At 35.3% G+C, this 25300-nt stretch overlaps 1 protein-coding gene across 1 annotated transcript in view; it reads left to right on the top strand.

The window, feature by feature from the left end:
* The window catches only part of EXOC2 (exocyst complex component 2), a 116815-nt gene that overhangs the window by 3516 nt on the left and 87999 nt on the right, over window positions 1–25300 (top strand). The window contains exons 2-5 of the mRNA XM_026842710.1: window positions 1744–1920; window positions 3325–3451; window positions 12141–12254; window positions 17158–17282. Of these exons, the coding sequence (XP_026698511.1) occupies window positions 1744–1920; window positions 3325–3451; window positions 12141–12254; window positions 17158–17282 (543 nt within the window). The remainder of the gene's footprint in view (window positions 1–1743; window positions 1921–3324; window positions 3452–12140; window positions 12255–17157; window positions 17283–25300) is intronic.

The following is a 25300-nucleotide window of genomic DNA, read 5'->3' as shown; positions in this document are numbered from 1 at the left end:
ATAGCACCCAAGCAGTCACAGCTGAGTAACAGCAGCAGAATTAAATGGATACTAATGAACAGAGCCTGACTATGAACACAGCTTAGCAAAATGTAATTTTTCTGTAAAGATTATTTTGCTCCCAGAGTTTCAGAATCTCATAGTATGTTTTTCAGCATATATGACAATATCTGCAGATTAAAGGCAGGTCCCAAAACACAATAAAGCCACCAAAAGGTAACTTGAACCTCAATTCCACAGGAGCTTATAGGTCAAAAGGAGCAACTTTAAACAAACACATCTTCTGTCCTTGCTCAAGTAAAATTACTTTCAGTGGTAATAAGATTCATTGTCTTTCTGGTTTTTATTTTTTGGTTTTCATTTTCAAATTAGTTTTTGGCAGGGAGTAAGGCATTTTTATGTCTGACATGAAAACTGCCAAATTTATCTATTGTGTAATGTCAGAGACTTAAATTGTGAGAAAAAGTAAGTGTGCAGCTTTGGTACCAAGCCACATATGCTGACCCTTTTCTGTCTGTAAGTATTTTTTAAATTGGTCAGAGCTTTCTAGAAATTAAAAACAAAAGCCAGGCCAAAAGGGGAGGAACTGCTGTGCCTGACTAATTTATAATCCAGTACAGCCAACACACTAGTATGGTCTTGTCCTCTTAGCTATAAAGCAAAATGTTTCTAGGTAAGGATATCATATAAGAAGAACCTAATGAAGTTGTTCTCTGAATTGATACTATAGAAATTAGGATCTTGCCGTTATTCAAGACAACAAAACTCTGATTGGGAATGTGGAAACTGTTGTTGTAGATCTAAGAAAACAATGCATCTTTTCCAGCATCCAGAGTCCTGATGTGACCAGAATCAATCAGATTGATTTGTCAGATTGCTCAAGTGATCTGACTGATTTGATGTGAAGCCCTAAGAAGCCTTGGACCTTATATTAAGGTGTACCTTGACTCTTAAGTGTTAAGAGGTGTTTTTAAACACTAAAGCTTGACAGATTTTAATATGTCATAGTCTTTTCCTACACGAGTGCTTCATGGCTAAAATATATGTTGTATGGTTATTTCATAGTTTGTTATTTATACTTCTATTATGAGAAAGTTTAGAAGAGGAAATACGTGAACATTACATGACTTATTTCATGCAGCATGGGCATGATTCAGCACAGTCTTGCATCATGGATTTTGTACAGAAGAGGTTGTGACAGAATATTTGTCAATTAATACTTTTTTCACCAGAAACCCCTTCTGTGTTCATAAAAGTACTGCTAAACAAATAAAGTTGCAGAAACATTGTTCATTGTTAATATTTTGCAGGTTTAGCGTTTTTTGCTATAAAAAGTCATACAAAATGAATTTATGAAAGATTTTTTGCATGCAGTTTTGGTGGAAGTTTCATATCAGTACAATACTGAACAGCAGTTCTCTTGTGTCTTGCAGACAGAAGATCTATTGAACATCAGGAAGTAAATTGTTGCAGTAGCTCATAACTGGTGGAAGAGATTAAAATAAGCTTCAAGCAGCACTGTGTGTGTCTCATGAAATATTGCTAGGACAAGAGACCTGAAATCACCTAGGGAACATAAGAAAAATGTATTCGTGATTCTTTTGCTATTGTTGGCTGTAAGGGACTGGAGAAGGGTCATATATTTATGTAAAATACATGAAGCATCATAAATGTATTTACGTTACAAAATTTCAAAAGATACTTCTATTCACAGTAGTACTTGTTTTTTTTCCTTTTTCCCAGGTTTAACAATCTGTGGGCACAACTGTCTGCTAACCGCTGAATGGATGTCTGCCAGTAAGATTGTGTGTCGAGTTGGACAGGCTAAAAATGACAAGGGAGACATTATTGTTACTACAAAGTCTGGTGGCAAAGGAACTTCAACTGTTTCCTTCAAACTGCTTAAACCTGAAAAAATAGGTATTTTTCTTGTTCAAATTCACATTTGTTTTCTTTGCTAAACAAATATATGACTGAGTGCTTCTAAATAAAATGTATGTTTAAAATAGATCCACCTCAGGACAATCTTCAGTTGTTTACAAAAAGCAGATTATATCAATAAAATGTACAAATATATGCATAGATAAGATCATGGTGTATATGAAATTAATCCTCTTATTGTTCTGATAAAACCCTCAATAACTAATGAAAAGTAGCCCTTTATTTTTCTGTAAGGAGTAGCACTAAAATTCTAAAACTAAAAAAAAAAACGGATTCAGTAATTACCTCTTAAGTGTACAAGATAAATACAAAATACAAATCAGCTCATGAGCTTTACACCTAAATCCTGAGCTGACAGTTAATCCTCTAAAGATTGAGTCCTCGGTGCAGTTTCTTACTTGTAATTCAAACCATCCTGCAAGATGGAAAGTCTTAAGCATTTCTCATGAGATGCATAACCATTGAAATGGTGTTATTAAGCAGTCTAGGACCTCTGCTTAATCTAGAATTCAGTCTGAATACCCTCTGAATTGGAAATGTTTCTTTCAGAACACCTCATTGACAAAGCTGGATAGTTATCTTTTCTAACATAGGGATTCCCACAAGAACTGTTTTAAGCTTTTATTCTCAGCGTTGCATTGACAGTTAAATAACATAATTTCTCCCAAGTTGTACTAAGATCTTAATTATAGAAAGGTGAATCAAATGCAGATGTTACATGGTGAAGCTTTTGGTGATGGGAGAGGAGAATTGATATTTTAAAAAATAGGTAAGTGTGGGGATGGGGTAATTTCTGGTCTTGAATATCTGCTGGGTATGTTAAAGAAGGGCATGGCCAAGAGTATAACTGAGGGTCAGGACCTATTGTGCCTCATCTTTATGTACTGTCTCTACTAACGCTTTGGAAACAGTCAGTCCTGTGTTCCTTGAATCATCTCTCTTGGTATGTGGCCAAAGTTCACTTAGTTTATGATCATTGAGTGGCACAGAAAAGGTATCTTCCCTAAAATATGCAAATAAGACTTCCAGGTAATTGCTAATTTTGATAGTAGATGACAAGGCTTGGACAGATGCCAAAATACTTGGAGGAATTAAAAATACTAATACTCTCTGGTCAGGAAAATGTTCTTAGTGTACAAGAAACTGTGAACTCTCTAAGAGGCAAATAATGTTTGATGCCCAGCCATGAATACCTTTTCAGCAGCTATAATGAAATAATTTAGCATAATTGTATCCAGGTTGTTTTGCCGGGTATCTTCCAATATATTACCTAGGCATGCATTTTATATTTACCAGGATTTTTCAAATTAATTCAGTATGTTAGAAGTTGATGGTGCTGGACTGCCCTTGTTGTTTTAAGGATCTGCGCTTTGTTTTCTCTAGGTATCTTGGATCAGTCTGCTGTCTGGGTGGATGAAATGAACTATTACGACATGCGCACTGATAGGAACAAAGGGATTCCCCCCTTGTCCCTACGTCCAGCTAATCCGCTTGGTATTGAGATAGACAAGTGAGTACCAAATGCCTTTAATCCACTTTTTTAGTGGTTTTCTCTATATGTGCATTTGTGAATTCCAGAAAAGTTTAATGGCTTATAGGGCGGGGAAAGATTTTAAAATGCATACGTATTTTAGCTGTTGGTATGCTATTTGGTACTCAAAAGAATTGTTGGTGCACATAATCCTCATTTTTGAATCATCAATTAGAACTGTAGATAATCTAAAAGCCTGATATATTGAACCTCAGTGATGTTTAGATTTTGAGGATTGGCAAATAACCTAAGGCTTTGGATTTATACATTGTAGTTATGAAATACTTACTGTTGCATTTGAGTTTTATGGGGCTTTTAAGGATGTTTAGATTGCTATCTGTTGCTAAAATTGCACTGTAAAATTTATTATACCACATCAACTAGTTTATTTTATTGAAATATTAATACTATTTTCCAACCGACAGACTTCTTTACTTTTGTTCATAAGTATGGTGGAGTTTATGACTTTTTTTTTTCTGAAACAGTTGTGACTGGCTGATGTTAAAACTCATTTTCTCTGCCTTACTTCTGTATTTTTTGAACCCTGCAACGGCTCTTCCAGTATTTTATCTGGGATTTAAGTCCAGATAACTAGATCTATTCCATAGTCCTCTATCCATAAGTTTCTAACAATACTTTTTCTGCAAATACAATTATGACTTCTACAAATTCAATTATGACACATAACTGTTATGACACAGTTACTTTTAATTTGTTCTTATTTTAACAAAACTTCTAATGTAGTATTAAGACAGTGTCAATGTGACAGATTAAGAATTATCAAGACTGAAACAGTTAGTTTAGGATTTAATTTAGTGATCTGTTTGGATGTTTGTTAAATAGGAAACCAACAATATTATATTTTAAATGTTTCATCTGAACGCATTAGAAAATATCATTTTTATGTGAAAATGTCAGAAATATGTAAATACAGATAGGAAATAAGCTTTTTGTGAGGTGGGGGAGAAGATAAGGAAATCTTCGGGCAAGCATAATATCAAGCCTAGTTCATTGTTCCTTGATTTCAAAGTTTACCTCTCAAGTTCATGGAAGGCGAGGCCTGACTATGGCAAGCACTGGTGTTGAAAATGACCAGTTTGAGAGAAGGAACACTAGTCAATATAACAAGTAATTGTGTAGAGGGATTGAGGGGTAAATTGTGGAGAGGGGACAGAGATATAAGGAAAGAGAGGAAAAGCCTGGTCTGCCCTTGTACTGTGGGTGACAGCACGATGTTAATAGTTCTGACTTTGGATGGAACATTCTGTGTTTAATTAAAAAGTACCTCCCCAAGGGAAAAATTTTCATAATTTGCTTGAAAAATTGTAGCGGTGTGATGTTTACTTTTATAAAATAATTTCTAATACCATATAGTTTAACTAAACCCAAACATTTGCAAATACTTCATGTATGGTGTAGGTGAGTAATGGCAAGCTGTACAAGGTAGTGAAAAAGGGCACTTATAAGTTAAGAAAGTGAGTGGATAAGCAAGATATTAGTATTAACCAATAATAGACATGGGAATAATTTGTCACTAAAAATGATAAAAATTGTTAGAATTTTGGGATGCTTTAAAATAAAAGAAAGACTAATATGGTGAAGAATAGTTGTATATACAAGGAGATGGGACTCTGCAACATAATGAGTCTCTCCTTTATTAATTCCTTTGGCTTCTTTAAACTATTTTTAAATGTGTGCAAATTCAGTTTAATTTTGAAACTGAAGTGTCTGATTTGGGATTTACAACCCTTGCAGTATGATGGCTGATAAGGAAGGGAAAGGAGTGCCTCCTGTGGTTATGCAAATAGTGGTAAACAAAAGAAACATTTAAAGAGAGGACCAAGGAGAAAGGGAGGAAAACAGTGAAAAATAGATGTGAGAAAACGGAATTGGAATTAGCTAGATAGGAGACACTGAAGAGAAGGCAGGAAGGGAGTAGACTACAGACTGAAAGAAAGAAGTCCTTCATATAGAAAGTGGTTGTCATTCATCACCAAATTATACAGAAAAGACAGTCTGCAGCATGGGAAAGAGTTAGATCACCTATGTGTTGTGATTTTTTATTTTTTTTTTTAATTTTATTTTTTTAAATATGGGTTATACTTAGTTCTAGAAGTTCCTTTTGTGTCTGTCTTTTTTAAAACCTTCTTTGTGGTACTTTGTACAGTTAATTGTAGCTTTTGAATCCTTCAGGTGGCTACTTTCAAGGTGTTGCAAATGGGATATTAAAATACTAGAAAAAGGGTCTTGTAAGTAATGAACAGAAGTGCTTTAGTGCAGTATTTGATTAAACAATTAGACAAGCACTTGAACAAAAAATATTCTGACTCAGATTTAGGATTGGAGTTTAATTGGGAGTGACTGGGATTTAAGTGAACAAACATTTGAACTAAGTGAAATAGATAATAGTGGGTCTAACACATTGTATTAATAATTAAGACACCACCTATAGATATATTGTATGAGTAGTGTGTATATATATGTATGTATATGTATATATACTCATATGTATATTATATATAATATACATATAATAATATATAGAGAGTATATATAATATACATATATATTATATATAATATATATAAAATATATATACTCAATATATGTATATTCTCAATATATGTATATATACTCAAAATATGCACCGGAATTATCTTCATATGCATATTCAAATGTTGCAAGGATGCAAAATAAGAACTACAGATACACACTTGTCCTCCTGTTGTTTTTTTTTACGTAATCAGGATATTTTAAATGTTATGTATATGCAGTGTGCAAGCAGTCATCTTTCAGCCTACAAGTTTAACAGGTATTAAGTGTAAGTAATTTCTGGCTGATCAGTTCTTCATATTTTTCCAGTAATTAATTGCTGTTCTTGTGCCATACAACTAAGAATCTCAGTTACTAAATAATAAAATAATTTATATTGTAGTGAAACTTGAACTTGCTGGTTATTATGTTTCAGTGGTGATCTTTAAAGTCACAAGTGTGTTTGTAGAAGAGCGTTTGCACACATTTGTTCTCCTGCCTTGCTAACTGTTCATCTTTTAAAATACAGAACTGATCCAATTAGATGAGGGTTTTTTTTACATTGCTGTCATTTAGTGCATATTGTGTGTATGCTATGAAGTATTTCATTCCCACCAGAAAATATGTATTGAAAATATTTAATCTTTGAGTTCTAGTTTTTTAATTTTCAGAATGGAGTAAAGACCAGTACAGAATTTTAGTTTTCTGTCACCATCTTTATACTGGCTTTAAGTGCAAAGCAGGTCCGTGCCATCTTCCCCTCCAAGGAATATTCCTGGCTATGGTCTTATGCAGATGTAGTCAGACACCCTTACAGAAAGTTAAATAGATTACAGGAAGAAAAAGTAGTATGCAGAGTAGTTGCCTCAGTCTGAGAAACATGGAAACTTGGTATGAAAATTACAACATTAACAACAATGTTGCAGTACTTGGGTTGGTTTTCACAGTTTAGAGCTGTTAAAAGAGCAGGTTGGAAGGTTGTGTCCTACTAACATAAGGTTGTTCAGAATTTTGAATGGTTCTGGGAGAGAATACATGATGCCTATTTCATAAAATAAAGGCACTGCTTGAAATCCATGGGTGGAAAATTCAGATCTACATAAGATTTGTGAATTAATTGCTTGTTCCAATGTGCCGCTCCTGCACGGTAAGCCCTTGTTTAATTCAAGGTTTCCCGCCTCCTCTACCTACTCTGTCAGACTAAGAAAATCCATTCTTTGCAAAGCAGCAACAGCAGTCAGACCTAGTGCTGGTTAGAAAATTTTTGTATAGTGTTTGTTGTTTTGCATGTAGCAGAGGTCATTATGGTGAATCCATCTCGTACATGAAAGCAAATGCTGACATACTAAGTACATTCCACATACTTCTGTATCCACCCACTCAATACAGATGCTTCCCTCTTCCCACGCCAGCTTCCAAAACAGTTCATCAGGGAGGAGGACAGATGATCTTACGCTGCCACCTAATGGTAAACGTCAGCTTGCTACTATGAGATAGGGAAAGACTTCCTGGAGGCTTTGATATTTATTTATTTTTAGGTGGCTTGTTCAGAAATGCAGTCAGTTTCATCTTTGAATGTGATGGGCTTGCGGAAACTTTTATCACAGAGATGCATGCAGAAAAATTGTGAAACCTGCAGGAGAGAGAGATGTGATACATAGTAGTATATAATCCAGGTTTTTTGATGTTAAAAAAAATATAGTAATGCCGCTTGTAAAACTGATGCATCAGTTGCAGCTACCAGCCTATAATCTCTTAGTAGATTTATCCCGTTCTGCTACTTTTCAAATATGGTTGTCATTTTGTTGTCAGATTTCTGATAAACCCAACGCTACTAGGGAGTAATTGCCAGAATGCATCCTTGTCCTTTTGCTATTGGAGAGACCTTTGTTAACACCTTCTGGTTTGTCATGTTTAGTCTACTGCAGTGTCCCTTATGCTGGTTGTCTTGCATGCATTATTAACACAGTACAGCTGGTACAAAGCCTGCTTCTAGGAGTCTGACTGGTACCAGACAGAGGGGTACAGCAGCTCTATCGGAAGCTTGTTTATGCTGATTGCTATTCAGAATCTGTGTTTGTTTAAAGTTGCTCCTTTTGACCTATAAGCTCCTGTGGAATTGAGGTTCAAGTTACCTTTTGGTGGCTTTATTGTGTTTTGGGACCTGCCTTTAATCTGCAGATATTGTCATATATGCTGAAAAACATACTATGAGATTCTGAAACTCTGGGAGCAAAATAATCTTTACAGAAAAATTACATTTTGCTAAGCTGTGTTCATAGTCAGGCTCTGTTCATTAGTATCCATTTAATTCTGCTGCTGTTACTCAGCTGTGACTGCTTGGGTGCTATGACTTACCCATGGAGGTTACAACTAATTTTAAACCTCTGGAGAATATAAATGTTCTGTATATGCACAGGTTCTGTATTAGAATTTGTAAGAGCAAATATATGCAGTGATCTTGGATTAGATTTATTAACTATCAGGCTATACAGAACCTGAAGGTTGGAGTAGCAGAGGGAGGGACTTGTACTGATGGGCACATGTGGCGCAAGTGAATTGATTGTACCCTGTGTGTTTTGAATCCAAAGTAGATGTGCATGTTCTTTACGTGGAAGCAAGGACCACTACATCTAATACTGCATGACTATATTAGATGTACTCAAAATACATTTGAGAGAAGTGAAGGTGTATAGTGGCTTGAAACCAAATTTATTTTTATTATGGTTCTCATTAATATAAACAGTGTGTGAAATCTTAATTACTTTTGTATTTAAAATTGTTGCTGATGGGTGAATACGACTACTTTAAAATGTTAAGAGGCCTAGTACCAGACCTGGTTCTGTTTTAAATAAAATAGTCTGCCTAGCAGAAAGTACTACTGTATAAATCCAATATATGTACCTTTGCTGAAATTGTAAAGGTAGCGAAATACGTAGAGTTTGTCAAGGATGGTAAACTTGTCTCTTCTTTGAGGTTTTCTGGATTCAATTTGTGGCTCCCAGTTTCTTTTACAGTGATTGTTTTTTAATCAGTGATTAAATAGAGTTGCTTCCTGAAATGATTCTTGTATAATGAGCAAATCAACAGGAAAGTGATCAACAATCACATTGCATGTCATCATGAACTCAGCTTTTGCTGCTAGTTCATATTCACCCCATAATGTTGAAATGAGTAATCCAGAAATACTTTCTCAAGTCACATATGTGCTTGTTTATAAGTAAACAGTAAGCAAGTTTTCATGAGAACAATTTCCAATGATTTATTTATTTAATTCACTAATGGATGTTAATGAAACAAACTTGTGTGTATGTGGAGTCAGTCCCTTTTTAGATTCATCCGGCCAGACATTTTAGAAATACAGTTGCTTTCAGTTTGAACTTTTTAGTGAGCAGCTTGTTGTGAAGACAGCTGTAGCAAGTCATTCCAAGCTCCCCATATCCGTTAGTGGAAAAACTACTGGTAAAATTTATGATAAAAATAAGGATACTACACCACAGAGTGTAACATATTGTTAACATACCACACACATTCACATTCATGTTTCTACTCTGTTGTGACTATGTCTAAAATATGTCTGCACAGATAAAAGCACCCATAAATGCATTGCTAATTTATGGTTCTGCACAAGTACATCTGCTGGAAAAAAAGCTCCTAATAACTTCTCAATGCAGTCAAACATCAAACTGAAAGAAAAACCCTTCATTTATGTCCTGCTGTCCGTGGGCAAAACTCATTTGTAGACATTTATTACATCCTTATCTAAATTATTGGTCTTTCCCCCTCTCTCTCTCCAAGATGGGGTTCTTTCCCTAGGAACTATATAGCTCATGCATAAGCTTCAACTGTCATGCATATGTCTTACAATCTTGCAATAATAAGTAGCATTTGATAATGTTGTATTTCTTCAGTGTCTTTGTGATTTTTGTGTTATATCTGTTTCTTTAGGCTTTTGAGAAAACATATCAAAGTTCTGAAAAATATGAACAAAATTCTGCTTCTGTATTATGTGCATGCACTGAAGGTCTAATTGTCTTCTGAGGTAACTGAATTTTTTTTTTTTAGCAAACTGCATTTGACCACAAAGATGCCACCATGCATGGATTTAATAAAAAAAGGCTTTTTTGAACAGTCATGCTATGTATCACATGTGAAGTACTGTCCTGCAAATTCATGTGCCTACTGGGCACTTTTGACTACTTTGGAAAAATAAGATACCTTAAAATGTCTTTAAAGGAAGGGTAAATTGAAACTTTCTTTTTCTTACATCCATCAGAATTTTCTGCTCACTAACTGGCATTCATGAAATTCAAGGTCACTGATAATCCTGAATCTCACTACTTATGTTTATAAATTTTTATATTAACATTATCGGTTTTTCACTGAACACAGAGAAATGTTGGGACCTTCATTTTTAGTTGCTGTGTTTGTTTCTCACGCTATTTTCCCTGTCTCTCTGCTTTTCATATCTGTCATCACTTTTCCTTGCATCTCATTTGATTTTTTTCTTGTTTTTTGAAAAGCATTGTTTCATGCCCCTGCTGTAATCAGGTGCTACTGATGAAAGACTTCTGTGCCATGTCGTTATATATGTAGATCCTTTGTACCTGTTTGTGCTAATAGCCATTTGGTTATGAAAAGAAACTTATAGAAAACATCTCTTGTTTCTGTATAATTGTACTTTTTACTGCTGTGCCTCCCTTCAGATTTGCTTCACTTAATCTACTGTTTGCTTTTTCTAAAAAAACTGCTTTAGCTATCTTGAAACATGTTTAGATTACAGGAGAAAAAGACCCGAAGAAATCATGGCTTTTGTGTTCATTCAAATAGCTTTTCATATGTATTAAATGTTATTCCAATAGCTGACTCTAGATTGCTACTCCCACCCAAGTTTGATCTCACATGCAAAGTACGGTGGATTTGCATTTGCGTACAGTGTACTTCATATAGCAGAGTTCACCTAGCTTGGAGCATCAGAGAGGGATTTGATTGACTTTTCAGTTTGACATTGTGATTCAGAAATGACATAGTAAATTTTTAGAATAGACTATTTCAGTTGGAAGGGACCTACAATGATAATCAAGTCCAACTGCTTGACCAATTCCAGGCTGACCAAAAGTAAACTTGTTTGCTACAACTAGTTTCTGAAAATGGGATGCAGTTGGTGGTAAAGAATAGAGTGGTGAGTATATCTGGTGATGTACTGGGAGTGCATGGTGGAATGAATATGGCAAAAGTGTTAAGTGTGTGTCTGGACTGAGGGATGAAGATGGCCATGTTTTCATCAAAAAGTGCTTTAAAATTTTATTACACTGGCTTAAAATAAAAGGAATAAATTTTCTGTAAGAGTATCTTAGAAGCTACTTGTAGTTTCAAACATACTGTTCTAGAGAATCTGCTTTTGCAAGGAATTAGTGTGCATGCTATCTTTATACATTGTAAGACTGAACAAAACCAAACATGCCATTTCTAACTCAAGACATGCTCATTTTTCTTTTTATGTTTTGTGTACTGTGGACAGATCAGTGTATTCTGTTTTGCAAGAAGATGATTTTAACTCAGAATTTCTTTCAGTGTTTGCATATAATGGATGTATGTTCCTTTATGTTTCCGTGAGACTTCTACGGCACATGGACCAGTAGACAATGATGGTGTGAGATAGCTTACAAGCTGTTAACCTTGTGATGTCCTGCTGTTTTAAATAGATACTGGTTCATGGTTTATATAGAGAATATTGTCTCCTATTTTCTTGGCTTGGTATACTTATTTTCTTGTTTAAAAGGTAGAGTTGGCTTCGAGTACATTCAGCATTAGTGGTCCTGCATTTGAATATTAGTAGTATCATGGTGAGTCTGTCTAGTTTCATTTTGTGAAGGCAACAGTTCTCTTTCTTTAGAAGTGTTTTGTACAGGCAACATTTCAGTTATTTGTAATGGTGAAATGAAAATGGTAAAATTAGTTTTACATAGACTTAAATCTTTTCTTTCCCAGTCATGTTACATGTCTGTAATAGCAGATTTAATTTCATGGTGAGATACAAGTTTATATCTTTTTGGAACTTTTTTTTAATGTGACACTTGATTGTAAGCAGTTCACAAAATTATGTCTCACTGAAGAAATGAATATTCCTTTTCAGAGGCAGATTTCCTCAAAAAGATTTAGAGGCACTGTTTCCTGGTATGAGTGCTGATTTCACTAGTGAAAACTTTTCTGCTGCCTGGTACCTGATTGAGAATCATTCAACAACAAGGTTTGTTGCTATCATATAAATAATTGTTTTAAAGCAAGTCTTTTGATGTTATTTCATTATACGATAGATGTGTCATTGGTGGTTATTTACAGTAATAGACCTGCAGTCTCTTCTGCCTGTGCTGTTTCTGCTTGGCTAGAAACTTGAATCAACCAGTTTGTTCAGTGTGGTTATGAGGAAAACTTCATTTGTAACCAGACCTAATTTACAGCCTCTTCCCCCGCACCTCCTCCCCTCCCTTCCCCATGTCAGATGGAAGTTGTCTTCAAGCTAAAGCCCTTTGTGAATCAATAAGTTAGGCAGCATGGCCTTGAGTGGAAACTCCAAGTGTTAAGTCATGAGTAGTGGCTCAGGATAAGCACACTGAACAGATGACAAAGACTAAAACTGTTAGTAGTATCAGTTAGCTTTTAGTTAATTCTTGTGGAAAATGCTTTAGTAAAAGAAACTGGTCAAGTGAGTAAGGTCTTTGAGGTAAATCTCTTAAAATCTTGACCGTTAATGTCTTCATTCTTAACTCTAGTTCATAATATGTACTTACATGAATGCATTACGTAAATATATTTTTGCATGTGTAACTGAGTTCTGAAACTTATATCTGCTGGTGTTTGGATGATACTGGAAGACATTTTTAAATAGTGATGAGCATTTTTTGTTGTTTGCAGCTGAGTATTCTGATTAGTATTTTGAAGGGAAATGCCATTTTGCAAACTTATATGTTTTGGTTATCTAATGGTAAAAGCAGGTGTGAGTTGTTTTTTAGGAACTCCAGAAGCCTACTTGGGAAATACTTAAATTTTTTCTCAAAGTGATGGTAAATTAGAGAGCCAAAGCAACAGCAAAAGAACATTATTATCTAATACACATGTAGTGACAGCATCTTTTGAAATCAAGTAGCTAAAAGAAGAGTGATTCAAAATTAATTCTATCTATCACAAACTGATTTCATCAGGGATCATCAGGTTTTTAAAAAAGCTGAGGAGATAATAAGGTGAGAAGGAACAAACAGCTATTGATGTAGCTGTTTTTAAGAAATTTCCTTTACATTTGGCCCTTGGACTATTACCATTGTGTTGCTCATTTATGCAGGCATCAGTGACACTGCCAAGAGGGTTGTAGAACAGATCAGTAGTGGTTGCAAAGTCCTGGGGACAAAACTGAAGAATGTGGGAGTTCAGGTATTCTCTCTGATTTACAGGTAAAGGGGAAAGCTTCAGGTAGTAGTGGATACATCCTGTAGGTTCACAGATGGCTGTACCACCTGTTTCAAAGATGACATTTTTTACTACTGTAGCCATGGATTCATTACTAAAGAACAAGGACTGCTAGTGAAAAATAGAATTAATTTGAAAAAATGGGACCAGAACATCTTTTCCAGCATCTTTGCACTTTGGTAACAAGGACTTTAAATCAGGAAAATCAGGGGATGGTGATAACAACTTGCTGTTAAATGAAGGAACAGTGGGCTATATGTATGGTTCAGTGATAGCATTGAGAATGCTGTTGGGAATTACACCACCAATTGGAAGGGTCTAACCTTGGGTGCCTTTACACACTCACATGCAGCCTGGGAAACAAGAGGAGCCAGAGCTCCACATGTGGAATTAGACAAGCATATCACTGGAATAAAGTGGGATCGCTCATGTGCCTGGTGTTCTGTGATAGTATTGAAGAGACTTTCTGAGAAAGATAGCCAGAAGAGAGGAATTTGACCTTTGTATGAAGGAACAGCTTGAATAAATATATGGTCCTTTTTATGGAGCAGGTAGCAGCATGGTAGAAAACTTGTCCAAGAGGCTGGAAAGTGTGACATCACAGTGGGATGAGGAAGTGAGCAAAATCTTCCTTAAGCAACTTGAGGAAATCTCCAGAGAGCAGACCCTGGTTCTTATACAAGACTTTAACCTGCCTGATATTTACAGGAAGGACAGCAATCCAGGAGGCTGTGGGGAGTTCTGAGAATGCCTTCTAATGTAGCTGCTAGGTGGACAATCAGGATAGCTGCTTTCCTAAATCTGATTCTTGCAGGCAAGGCAGGGGATGTGGTAACCAGTGGCAGCCTTGGCTCTAGCAGTTGTGAAATACTTGATTGCAAGGCTCTAAGGGATGTGAAGAAGGCAAGAGCAGAGTACACACCTGGGGTTGGGCAACAGTAGTACAGAAGGCAGTCTGGTGTTTGCAACATGCCATAAATACCAGTTGACTGTCTAGTACAAATAATTTTCTGGGGTGTTTCAGCAAGATTGTGTAATGTAAGATACAGTATCATTATTCTGCCTTGTTATTAAAGCTGCAGTTGAAGTGCTCTGCCCAGTTTTGGCCACTGCTTTAAGAAAGATAATGACGGCTGACCCACAAAAACAGAAGTATATAAATATCTTTGGGTATACAGCTTGAATGAATTAGGTGCTTGGAAAAGAAATGAAGTTAATATAGAAAACATGTTCTGAAATATACAGTGGGCAGTTCGAGAATAATCAATTGCTCTTGATTTACCAAGAACAGAACAAGCTGTCTCAGTTTGCGATAAGGGATACTGAGGTTAGATGCAGATTAAAAAATATGAGAATGCTTAAGCCCTGGGACAGTGTAACTTGGAAAGCTGCAGAATCACCATCAGTGGAGAGTGCTGAGATTTGATTTGACAGCTGTCAGTCACAGATGGCTTAGGTACATTTAAGGATGCTGTGGATCCAGAAAATTAATGAAATGACCTATTAGAACTGATTATATGACTATTGGAATTACCATGGAATATGAACAACAGCATAATGTAATGTTTATATCTCTAATATGACAAGGTGTCAGTAAAAACACTGATTTTTCTGGTCATCCGTACTATGAATAAATAATCATATCAGATGGTAGGGCCCCTTTTTAACTTGTGCTATGGCAGTGGCTCAGTACCTGAGATTCCATTCATACGTAAGTTTGAAGCTTCCTATTAAGAAAAAGCATTTTTAACGTTTTGCCTAGTAGCAGCTTATTGTACCATCTTTCTTGGAAAAAAAAGGCTTCCATTGATTTGTGTCTTTGTGTGTCAACGGGTTCAATGGATTAAAAAGTATTAATTTTTAATTTTAAATGAAAGTGGTTTTTTGCATATTAATTCAGTTTATATTGGTTTATAGAGTCTAGATCTTAGTGTTGAAGGTACAAAAGCTGTGTAAAACTCAACAGGAAGAATGGCTCAAAGGGTAGGGTGAATCCTGTCATGTTTTGAATTGAATTATAAATAGCTGTTTTAATAAAGATGAAGGAAAACTTGTTTGGTTTTGTGGGTTTTTTTCCTTCCCACTTCAAAATGTGTAGTCTTAGAAATCTCTGGAATTGTATAATTATCTGCCTGATATCATTTGTGCTGTTTTTCCGGAGACACACAGCAATGGCTTAATTCTTAGTCCTCTACATAACCTCAGGTATGGGGAATGCTAAATGTGTGGTGCACTGATGTTTTGGTTAGCTTATGTCTGTTTTTTCCTTGAAGGAAATTATTTTTAAGCAATCAAAATAACATTATTTTTAAATTTGTTTTTTTACTCCTGGCAATATCCTGACAAATATAAATAAACTGTTTAGACATACTATTAGATCATCAGATAACATGAAACAGTGCTTAAAAAAGAACTGTACAGATTGCTGTTAGTTTGAAAATGCTGCTGCTAAGTACTTCTTGTATGCCCAAGTAGATCAAGCCAGCTATTGAGTAATGTGATTTCTGTCCAGCAGATGGAAACAGGAAATAAGTAAAATGTTGTGACATTATCAGTATGAGAAGGAAAATGCCTGTAAGTGCACCGGTGTGTTTTGTCTCCCAGCAGGTGGTGAGAGCCTTCTCACTGCCTAGGCTAAAGTTTGGTTTGTTCTCTTCATATATCTTTTTCTACCACTGTTTAAAATGGGCAAAGACTACTGGTGAAATTGCCTTATGTCTTAATTTCCTGACTTCTTTGTTTCCCTCTCCTCACTGAGGTACAGTGTGGGGGTTTTGTTTGATTCTTTTGTATTAGGGAGATGGGTCTGGCCTGTAGGTAGGAGAAAAGACTTTAAGGATGAAAGTCATGTTATATTTGTATTTCTGAGCTGTTTGTGATAGTGCCTTTAGAATGAGTCCAGTGGTTTAACTGCTGAGATGGTATTCATCATCATCAACAGAAAATGATATGCAGGTAATGAAGAATCAGTCATGACGTAAGACTTCTAAAATAACTGCATCTGCTTACAAAAAATAAAAATGTGAAATCAAGTGTAAACTGGCAATAATCTAGAAATATTAGGAAACTAAGATAAAAAGAAACCTACTGTACAAACAAAAATGATGAGTTGGCAATTAATATGCCCCTATGAAGTGTCTTTCAAAAACAATTCAGTAGACTACATATAAAAGACACACTTTCATAAAGCAGAAATCTGTTCATCTTTATTTTTGCACTAATATTCTGTTAAATTCTGAACTGTATGTCCAAACCAACATAAAAATATTGAAGGAATTCAGAAACTGAAAGTGTGAAAGGGTTGTGAACTAAGCTCCAGAGTTAAACAAATATAATTATTACAGACTTCTAATATCCCAGTAGTTAATCTAGTGTACTAAGTGTAGCGACTTGTACTATCACCTATTTAACGTAGTACAAACAGTTAATGAAAACTAATATTTCATGTTTAGAGGAAATATATTGACTAATTTGTATTATAAAGAAGTCTGTTCCACCATAAGTGATAGGAGCCCTCTTTGGACTAAGAGTAAATTGTCATCATTGAGAAGCACACTGTTAGCAATTACTCCATCCTCAATAGTTGTTCCAAAGTAGCTGGCTTTATTTTCCAAGTTTCTTCTGTTTATTCATTAACTGACCTTTAATCATTGTTTGAATGTCATGGGGGTTTTCTTGTTTGTTTTCAGTTTTGATCAGCTCAAAATGGCTGTTGTGAATTTGAAGAAACAAGCCAATAAGAAAAATGAGGGGAGTTTAGCTTATGTGAAAGGAGGTCTCAGCACATTTTTTGAAGCACAAGATGCTCTGTCAGGTAAAGATGCTTCACACTTATTAAATACATTATAAAAGAAAAGACAATATCTGCATGTATGGTTTAATTCAATATTTAAAAGATTGGTTTTCTTCACAGTCTCTTCTAAAAGTGCATAATGAGCACAAAATCTGTATTGTGTTGGTCACAAGTTGGGACTGGCTAGCTGATTGTTGCGATATATTTGCAAAAGATGGCACCAAATATATCTTAAAGGAATTGGAGGCATTTGATGAAACTGCTTAGACCACAAATCCAGAAAAGAGAGGAAATGTTAAACTGAAGATAATGTTAAGATGACTTACAAACTGTAGAAACAGAAAAACTTGTTTTTATAATGCATTATCCCATAATCAGACTGTAATATTTATATGAATATTAAGTACACTCTGACCTGGGTAATCAGATGGCCTTTATGTTCTGCTTGCCACAGGGAAAGTGCAACACGCTAGTGGGATTAGCTCAGCTGACAGGTGACATTTTGATGTATATCTTTATATTTATTTTATAAATATATACACACACTCTTAAAGCATTAAAATGTTTCTCAGGTAAAATCTCATTGTGGACTGCCACAATCCTATGTAGTTAGGGACTGTGCTGGTTAAGAAAGTGGCAGTGCTGGTCCATCCCCAATAGGTTTGACATTTACAACTATACTGTTCTTCATAGTTACTGTATATTGCAGGATTATCACTCCTGATCATTCATCCTGTGTTATGGGTACTATGAAGTAAGAAAACTTGTATCTACTCATAGCTTCAGCTAAGCTAACAGTTTTGCTGGCTTTATGAACACTGCTTTGGGGAAGTACAAATCTTCTTTTGACCCTCTTGTAGGCCACTCACTGTCTGATAGCCACTTCCAAGTGTCAGGGAAAAGGGAAGGTAGTGCTGTCTTAGCTGGTGGTCCACCTGTATTACTGCCCCAGGCAGATTAACCTGTGACCTGACCTTCAGATGACAGCATTTTCAAAACTGGTTGATAGGTTTTGGCTACCTGCCTAATTTCAAAATTTTTAAGATAACTTTTTCCACAGGTGCAAACATACGTGCTTTGGTAGGGAAGACCTCTTCTTGACATGTCTGAAGTTTTTTCCTGTGAAGAATCTTAACTCCTAAAAATCTTTATTACTCCACACAGTGCTGACCTATTACTGCTCAGTTTTGGAAAACCTTGGCCTAAATGTAGATAGGTTCAATAACAGAAGGGAAGTATTAACAGATTCAGTGGAAATACGAAAGAATGTGGTGGTTGTCGTAGGAAAAGACAATAAGAAGAATCAGTATTTGACATTCTTTAACATTTTTAAGCTGAATTTTTATTAAATGCTAGGAAATATAATAAGCTGTTTCTCTGTAAGTCTTAAATATTTTGAAAATGTTGAAATTCTAATTTTTCTTAAGTAGTTCAAAATCCTAAATAATCCTCAACAAATACTGAAATGTGACTTTTTTCATGGCCAAATCGGCTTTGTGTATAGGGTATAATCCTATAGAAGATTCACAGTTCTGTTTCCAAAGTTACTGCTGTGGATAGATTGGTTATCTCATAAGATTATTGTTTGGACCAGGAAAAACTTAGTAGGATTTATAGAAAGCTAATGCAAACCATAAATGTTGTGAAGTTTTAGAAGGACTGACAGCAACTGAGTAATTTTTCTCCTGCCTCATCTATGGAAGTGTAGGCTCCTTGCCTTTGGAGAGTGATTTCCTGATAAACGAAGAGGTTGGAGAGCTAGTCAGAAAGTAAAAATTATTAATAAATAACGATAGGGAAAGCAAACTAATTTATTTCACAAACTATTCTCTTCTCAATTTAAAAAAAAAACCCAAACAGCTGTAATACTGTTTTGCATCTCATCTGTACCAATGTGTTATTTTACCTGAAATTAGAGCTTATCAGTGCAGTCATTTAGATAAATTTATGAACTCAGAATTTGGGAATGTCTCATGTTGTTCTTGGTGCACTCTTCATCTGTAACCAAAATGGCTTGGTTTTGTCTTCCTCACAGTGATCCCCCTTAAGTGCTCAAAAGGAAGCAGAGTTGTACCTTGTAGTGTTACAAAGTGAAATAAAGTAGTACTAAGAATGAATGGCCTCGATGCTGTTGTAGAAGAAAATTAGACTTGAAGTCTTAATCTCTTACAAATTCAAAGCTCTAGCACTGGATTTATTGATACAATATTTAGTTTTTAAGTTCTGAAACTGTTCTTAATGAGGATGCCGTGCAGGTCACAGCTGCCTTCCATAGCATTTTAATATATATTTCTCTGTTGAAATTTTCCATTAAATGCACATGCAGAATTGGTTTTGATTCTTTTCAGTCAAAAAAACCTTATTGTATATGAATTTCAGGTTTGTAATGCGGAACTGGTTATTTGCCCTTTCTTCCTCCATATGTAGAATATTTTTGAGGAGGTGTAGCTGGAAAAAATGCTTAACTTTTGAAAGACCTGAACCTGCAATAGGTACAATAAACAGCTAAGCTGGATACGGAGAGGCTTCCAGTAGTAGTAAGAAAGAGGGCATCTTGCCATCATCCAGCTTGCGGGCCAGATGTCAAAGCTCTTCTCCAGAACATTTGATCACTACAGTTTTCTCTGAGGAAAGATTACAAGAATTAAGTTTAAGCATTATTAGCACTGTTCTAGAGAAACAACTGAGATGCATAATTTAAAAAAAACAACCAAACAAAACCACAAAAGAACAAAACCAAACAAAAAAACCCCAAACACACATCCCATTAATTCTTAGGCATGCAATTATGAAATTCAAGAAGTTCAACAGAACATTATATTAGAAATCCTATTATACTCTGTCTTTTCAGTGTTTGTACAAGGTGATATAATGGCACTTGTCTGTCCTTACACATGTAAGGGTGAATTTGTGTGTCTTATTTTCTGCTTTAGAAAGGTGCAACTAGAATTTGTATGCATTTAAACAAAGCCACGTGAAGAACAGTTTATATTTGAAAGCTGAAAGATCTTTTCAGCATGAATTCTTAGGGACATAGCCTTGGTTCTGCAAACTTTCATTATTTGATGCTGAGCATACAAATGTCACTGAAAAATGACTCAAGGGAAGATCATTATTGAATACATCTAATCTGTCTTCCAATACAACTTACATTTCCTGAGCTGCTTCATTTTAGTTTGGATTTTTGTTTTTACTCCCCTTGTGAAGATTTCTGAAATCAAATGCATTTTCTGAAGATACATTTTTGTAACTTAGGCTCTCAGTTTTCCCCATCAAATATCCTAGAACACATTTCCCAATCCCAATGGTTATGCTTTATAAACTTCAGGTCCATTCTGTAGTTGGTAGTGTAGAGCAGAGTTAGTTCTCTTGGTTCTCCCTAAATTGATACAGGATGTTACTTTTTGTAGGAGGCTTGCTGTCAGAGGTATAACACTTGCTTTACCAGGTACTTCATACTCATCTATTTGCACATCTGTTTATACCTGCTTTTTAAATTCATATATATTTAACAGTGTTCGTTTCAAATACATTAACTTGATCTGGAAAATCCTGAATTCCTGATTATGGTGCAGCTTTTTTCATTAGCTGGGACCAGTAAGATAAGTCTGATCTTAAGTGTGCTATCAGATTATCATACATTTAAATGAGTATTAATATTTTCACAGGTAAGCAATGAAATCTGAGAAAAGCTATCCTGAGATGTTTATTGTATTTTGTGGTTTAGAAACTCTTTACTAAGAAAATAAGAGATCAAATAAGCCAGAACCCTTGATTGTTTGGTTTAATTTCTTGGAAAATAGAATTGTCTTATCAGATCTGCATGTGTCTCTGCCCGTTAGCTTGGCTGACAGGTTGACAGTGACTTTGCTGCAGAGATGTTCAACAGGAAGTTTGTTTCATCAGCTGAAGGGAGCTGTAAACTGAGCTGAGGGGAACTGGGCTCACCTCAACTTGACCCACTTGTCAACAACAGGGAGTTCAGCTGATGTATTTCCCATAATTCTAATTACAAACTAGAAAGGAGCATTTCTGAAAGGGCTGCTGTTTATATGCTTGTAGACAAGTTATGTTTTAACGTCATGAGCAAGTCATGTCCTGCACAGAATTCTTTGGAAAGTTAGTACGTTTATTTACTTTGAATATACTTTTTCAGAAGTGCTCTTTACAAAGACCCTTAGGCTGCAGAGTTTCTTTTTATTTATATGAAAGGAAAAAAAAAATAGGAAAATGACCAATTCAGTCGCTTAATCATGAAAAAATATTCAATCATGACATCTGTATTGGCAAGTAAAGAAGATGATGTGTTGTCCTTGAAACATGCATATGTTGATCAAAATTGAGATTTAGATTTGACACTCTATTTGGCCATGGCAACAGTTCTTGTGCAGTACAACTGCAAACACATTTTACATTATTTTCAGTAAAAAAATCTATACAAAAGAAGCACTGCTGGCTATTACAGTGGTATTCCTTGTTTTCCCTTTCCACTCCTGTTCAGATATGTGGCCTGTGGGAATGCCAGTATGATGGGGAACTTGGACTGTAGATGGCCTTTTGTCTAATACCTTACTTAATACATAAGCTAGGATAATGTTTACCTGGCTGAAATGATCCTATATCTGGTCAATGCCTGGGTTTTGGGGTGGCTGGTTTGGTTTTTTTTTTTTCCTTCCTATAGAATATTTTTACACTTCATCCCTTAGGGCCTTCTAGGATCAGCATGTCAGTGATCCAGGATCTGATTCAGTATGAATAAGTGGATTCTGTTGCCATTATGTCTGTTAATTTTCTCTGAAACTAAAACAAAAGAAACCACTGGATCTATATTAAACTCTGAGACAGACAGGGAATTTGAGAAAATTGAGAAAAAAAACCTGATGCTTGTCTGTCATATGTGTCCCTTTGTTTCTGGTTTTTGAGGAGTTATGTCATGTTTGAATTTAAAGAGAGTGTATACAGCCAATTTTTCATTAGTGATTCTGTTTGCAAGCTAGACTGACTTATTTTGAAGTGGTTTTACATAGCTAGCTCTTATCTCAGTTCACTCTTTGGTCTTTTTGTCTATTTGTCCAATGAAATGCTAGCCTGTGACACTCTTTGCTAGGTAGTACAGCATCAGATTTATACCGGGTTTTGCTGTTGTCACATTCCTGTTTTGTAATATATCTGATTCACATTTTTACTTTACTCTGGTCTCATACATTTTCCCAAATAGCATGAATTTTTATTAAATATATAGATTTGGGTAGATCAAATTCAAACATATGATTACTACCTAAATGTTATGCATCTGACTTGAAATGGCTAGAATACTCTTGAGTGCTCTGTGTGGTGTGTCTATTAATGTTATCTTCCTCATCCTGCTTCAAGTGATAGAATATAGTGTTTGCAGGGTAAAACAGCCTGCTATTATAGTTAGTAATTTTGAATATGGTAATTCATAGAGGTTAAGAAAGAACAGGACCATGGAAAACAAGCTGACAAGGATAAATTGAGATGCTGCATGTGTGGGACGTATCTAACAGCATATCAGTCACTTCAGAGTAACAGTTTACATGCGTGTATGTGCCTCACAGTAGATGCAAGTTAGATTATTTCTGTTTAAGAATTGAGATCATGCCCCCAAGTAGTCATGAAGCAATAGCTGATGTGTTCTCACTGTCTAGCTTTCAAAATGGATGCTTGTGTCTGAAGGCTTGAGTTATCTTTCTGCTACACTCACAAACAAAAGCTGAATGAGGAGCAATTGCACTATCATTGCTACGTATTTTGTCCTTACATTTATGGGCCTTCTCATGTATGCACAATGAAAAAAATAGGCCTGCTGATTTAAATTTGCTTTTTGAAAACTTGTGTTCTGATCTTGCAGTGCTAGATAATAAGGGGGACATTGCAATGAGCAATTTATGCTGAGAGATGACCTGACAAAGGAGTGCCAGTGAAGTACCTTAAGTGGTGGTAGGTAGTTGAGTCTCAGGTGGATGTTGCTACTTCATGCAATGCCTACGATGAAGTTCTGTAGCAGACCAATTATTAATGCAACTCTAAAAAAGCAAAAGTTATGTGATTGTGACTGATAAAACACTCGAACTTTCATTTCATGCAGGTTTTAGCAGTGTTGTCTCAGGGGGTGTTTTTTGTCTCAAGCAAGATATGGTCTGATCTGAAAAAGTGTGAAACAGCAGTTGTCCAGTCTATACTGAAAATCCTGTACCCAAACCTGTACCTAGTTTTATGCTGACTGCTCGTATAGCTTCTAAATTAGTAATTGTTTGAGATAAGTAAGATAATTATTAGCAGAATTTCTCCAAATGTATGCAGTCATGGCAGCTTTTAGCTACTGTGTGGCTGTCATGTTTTATGAATTTGTGTTTTTCAAGTAGGTTAATATTTTTATTTACACTTGAAAAATAGTACAGCATCAAAAAGAAAGAAGATTAATTTTACAATTGCAGTTTTCAAATAGCAGACACTGCAGTTGATTACAAATGTGCAAAAAATTACCTACAATTAAATTTGAGACAGACTTGACCTGCAAGCCATGAAATAAGCTTAATTTCATGTTACATCATTCCATTTTGTTTTCCATACCACTTATAAAGTATATGCAACATTTAAAAGCTGCTTTTATTTCTACTATTAGCTTTCATTGTTGGTAAAAAAAGACTAGCATTTCCCATACTCTAAAATTCTGAAGTAACCTGGCAAAGGCCTGGGTCCAGTCCCAGAGTTTTGAGCAGATCCATAAGCAGAATATTAATCTATGTTTTCCTGTGTATTTCTGAGATACTTGCCTAGAAGTATCACAGTTGCTATGTGTTGTTAGACTACAGTTTTTGGTCTCTTATTTCCATAAAACTTCCTCTCCTTGCACTGTGCTTTGATTTTTTTTTTTTTTTTTTGGAGGGGGGGGGTAACATTTTAAGTCTGTTCATTTTCTTTGATTTTTGCCATTGTGTTGGTTAAACAAGCTTGAAACAGTAAATGCTAGAGAAACAAAACACAAAAAAGCAATTAAAGGAAATACTACATTTACTTCCATATTTTGTAATTTTTGCTTGGATTAGCAATGTTTACCAAAATAAAGCCAAGTTTGTTATGCAGTTTCTAAAAAATATTGAGAAGTTTTGAGCGGAAAAGAAACCAAACCAAACTTAGCAGTATTGACTAATGGCCATAGTAAACAAACTTCAGGATTTTTAAGTTTTCATACTGTAATGTATTACTAGCTCTGTTCATAACATGCTGTCATTATTGTTTTGTTCATTATATACAGCTACGCACTCCTGTTGAATCTATTCAGAAGAGGTTTTTATTACCCTACATAGGGGTGCTCTCCTCCACAATAGCCGCCTTATGTTATGTTCAAATTACAAAAAATCATTAATCTTTCAATAAAGGAAACCAAATGCATTTTTATTCATGCATTGACGTGAATCCTGGCAGCATGTTAACATGTGTTCTTCATCCCTCCATTAATGTGTTTTGGTGCCAAGTTCTTTATAGTTACCACATTAGATCTTCAGAAATACTTTGAGTCAGTCTTCTTTTTTGTATGTTTTTTCCCCCTCCTATTTTCTGCATCTGACTAAAAGGGTTTGATTAATTTCAAGTACTTTTTTTTTTTTTTAACCATATTTCAAGATTTTCAGATATACCAAATGCATTTCTAGCTATGTAGATGGTAGAAAATGGTAGAAAAATGGTAGAAAATTTGCATCTATATTACTTTGAGATGAGTTAGGCTGAGGAAGTTTTGAGAATACCACTCTTGATACCTATCTCAAAATGTGTTTTAAACATGTCTGAGTAAATCAAGAATGAAATTTGCAAGTCAAAAATTGCATGATCCTGGCAACTGTGGTGTAATTTGGTAAATTTATGGCCAAATAGAAAATTTTTGCCAAATAGAAAAGCATATTCTTCCTTAGATTAAGTAAAATTGTTTCCAACACAAGCAGCAATGATTTAATTGCGGTTTATTTTACTAATAGGCCAGTACTGTGGTTTGTTGGCCAGATTGAACTTTGCATGTG

The sequence above is a fragment of the Athene cunicularia genome, assembly GCF_003259725.1.
Source record: "Athene cunicularia isolate RWA chromosome 2 unlocalized genomic scaffold, athCun1 chr2_part1, whole genome shotgun sequence".
In the NCBI taxonomy this organism is placed as follows: domain Eukaryota; kingdom Metazoa; phylum Chordata; class Aves; order Strigiformes; family Strigidae; genus Athene; species Athene cunicularia.
The sequence above is the reverse complement of the archived record's forward strand: the minus strand, read 5'-3'. Positions and strand labels throughout refer to the sequence as shown.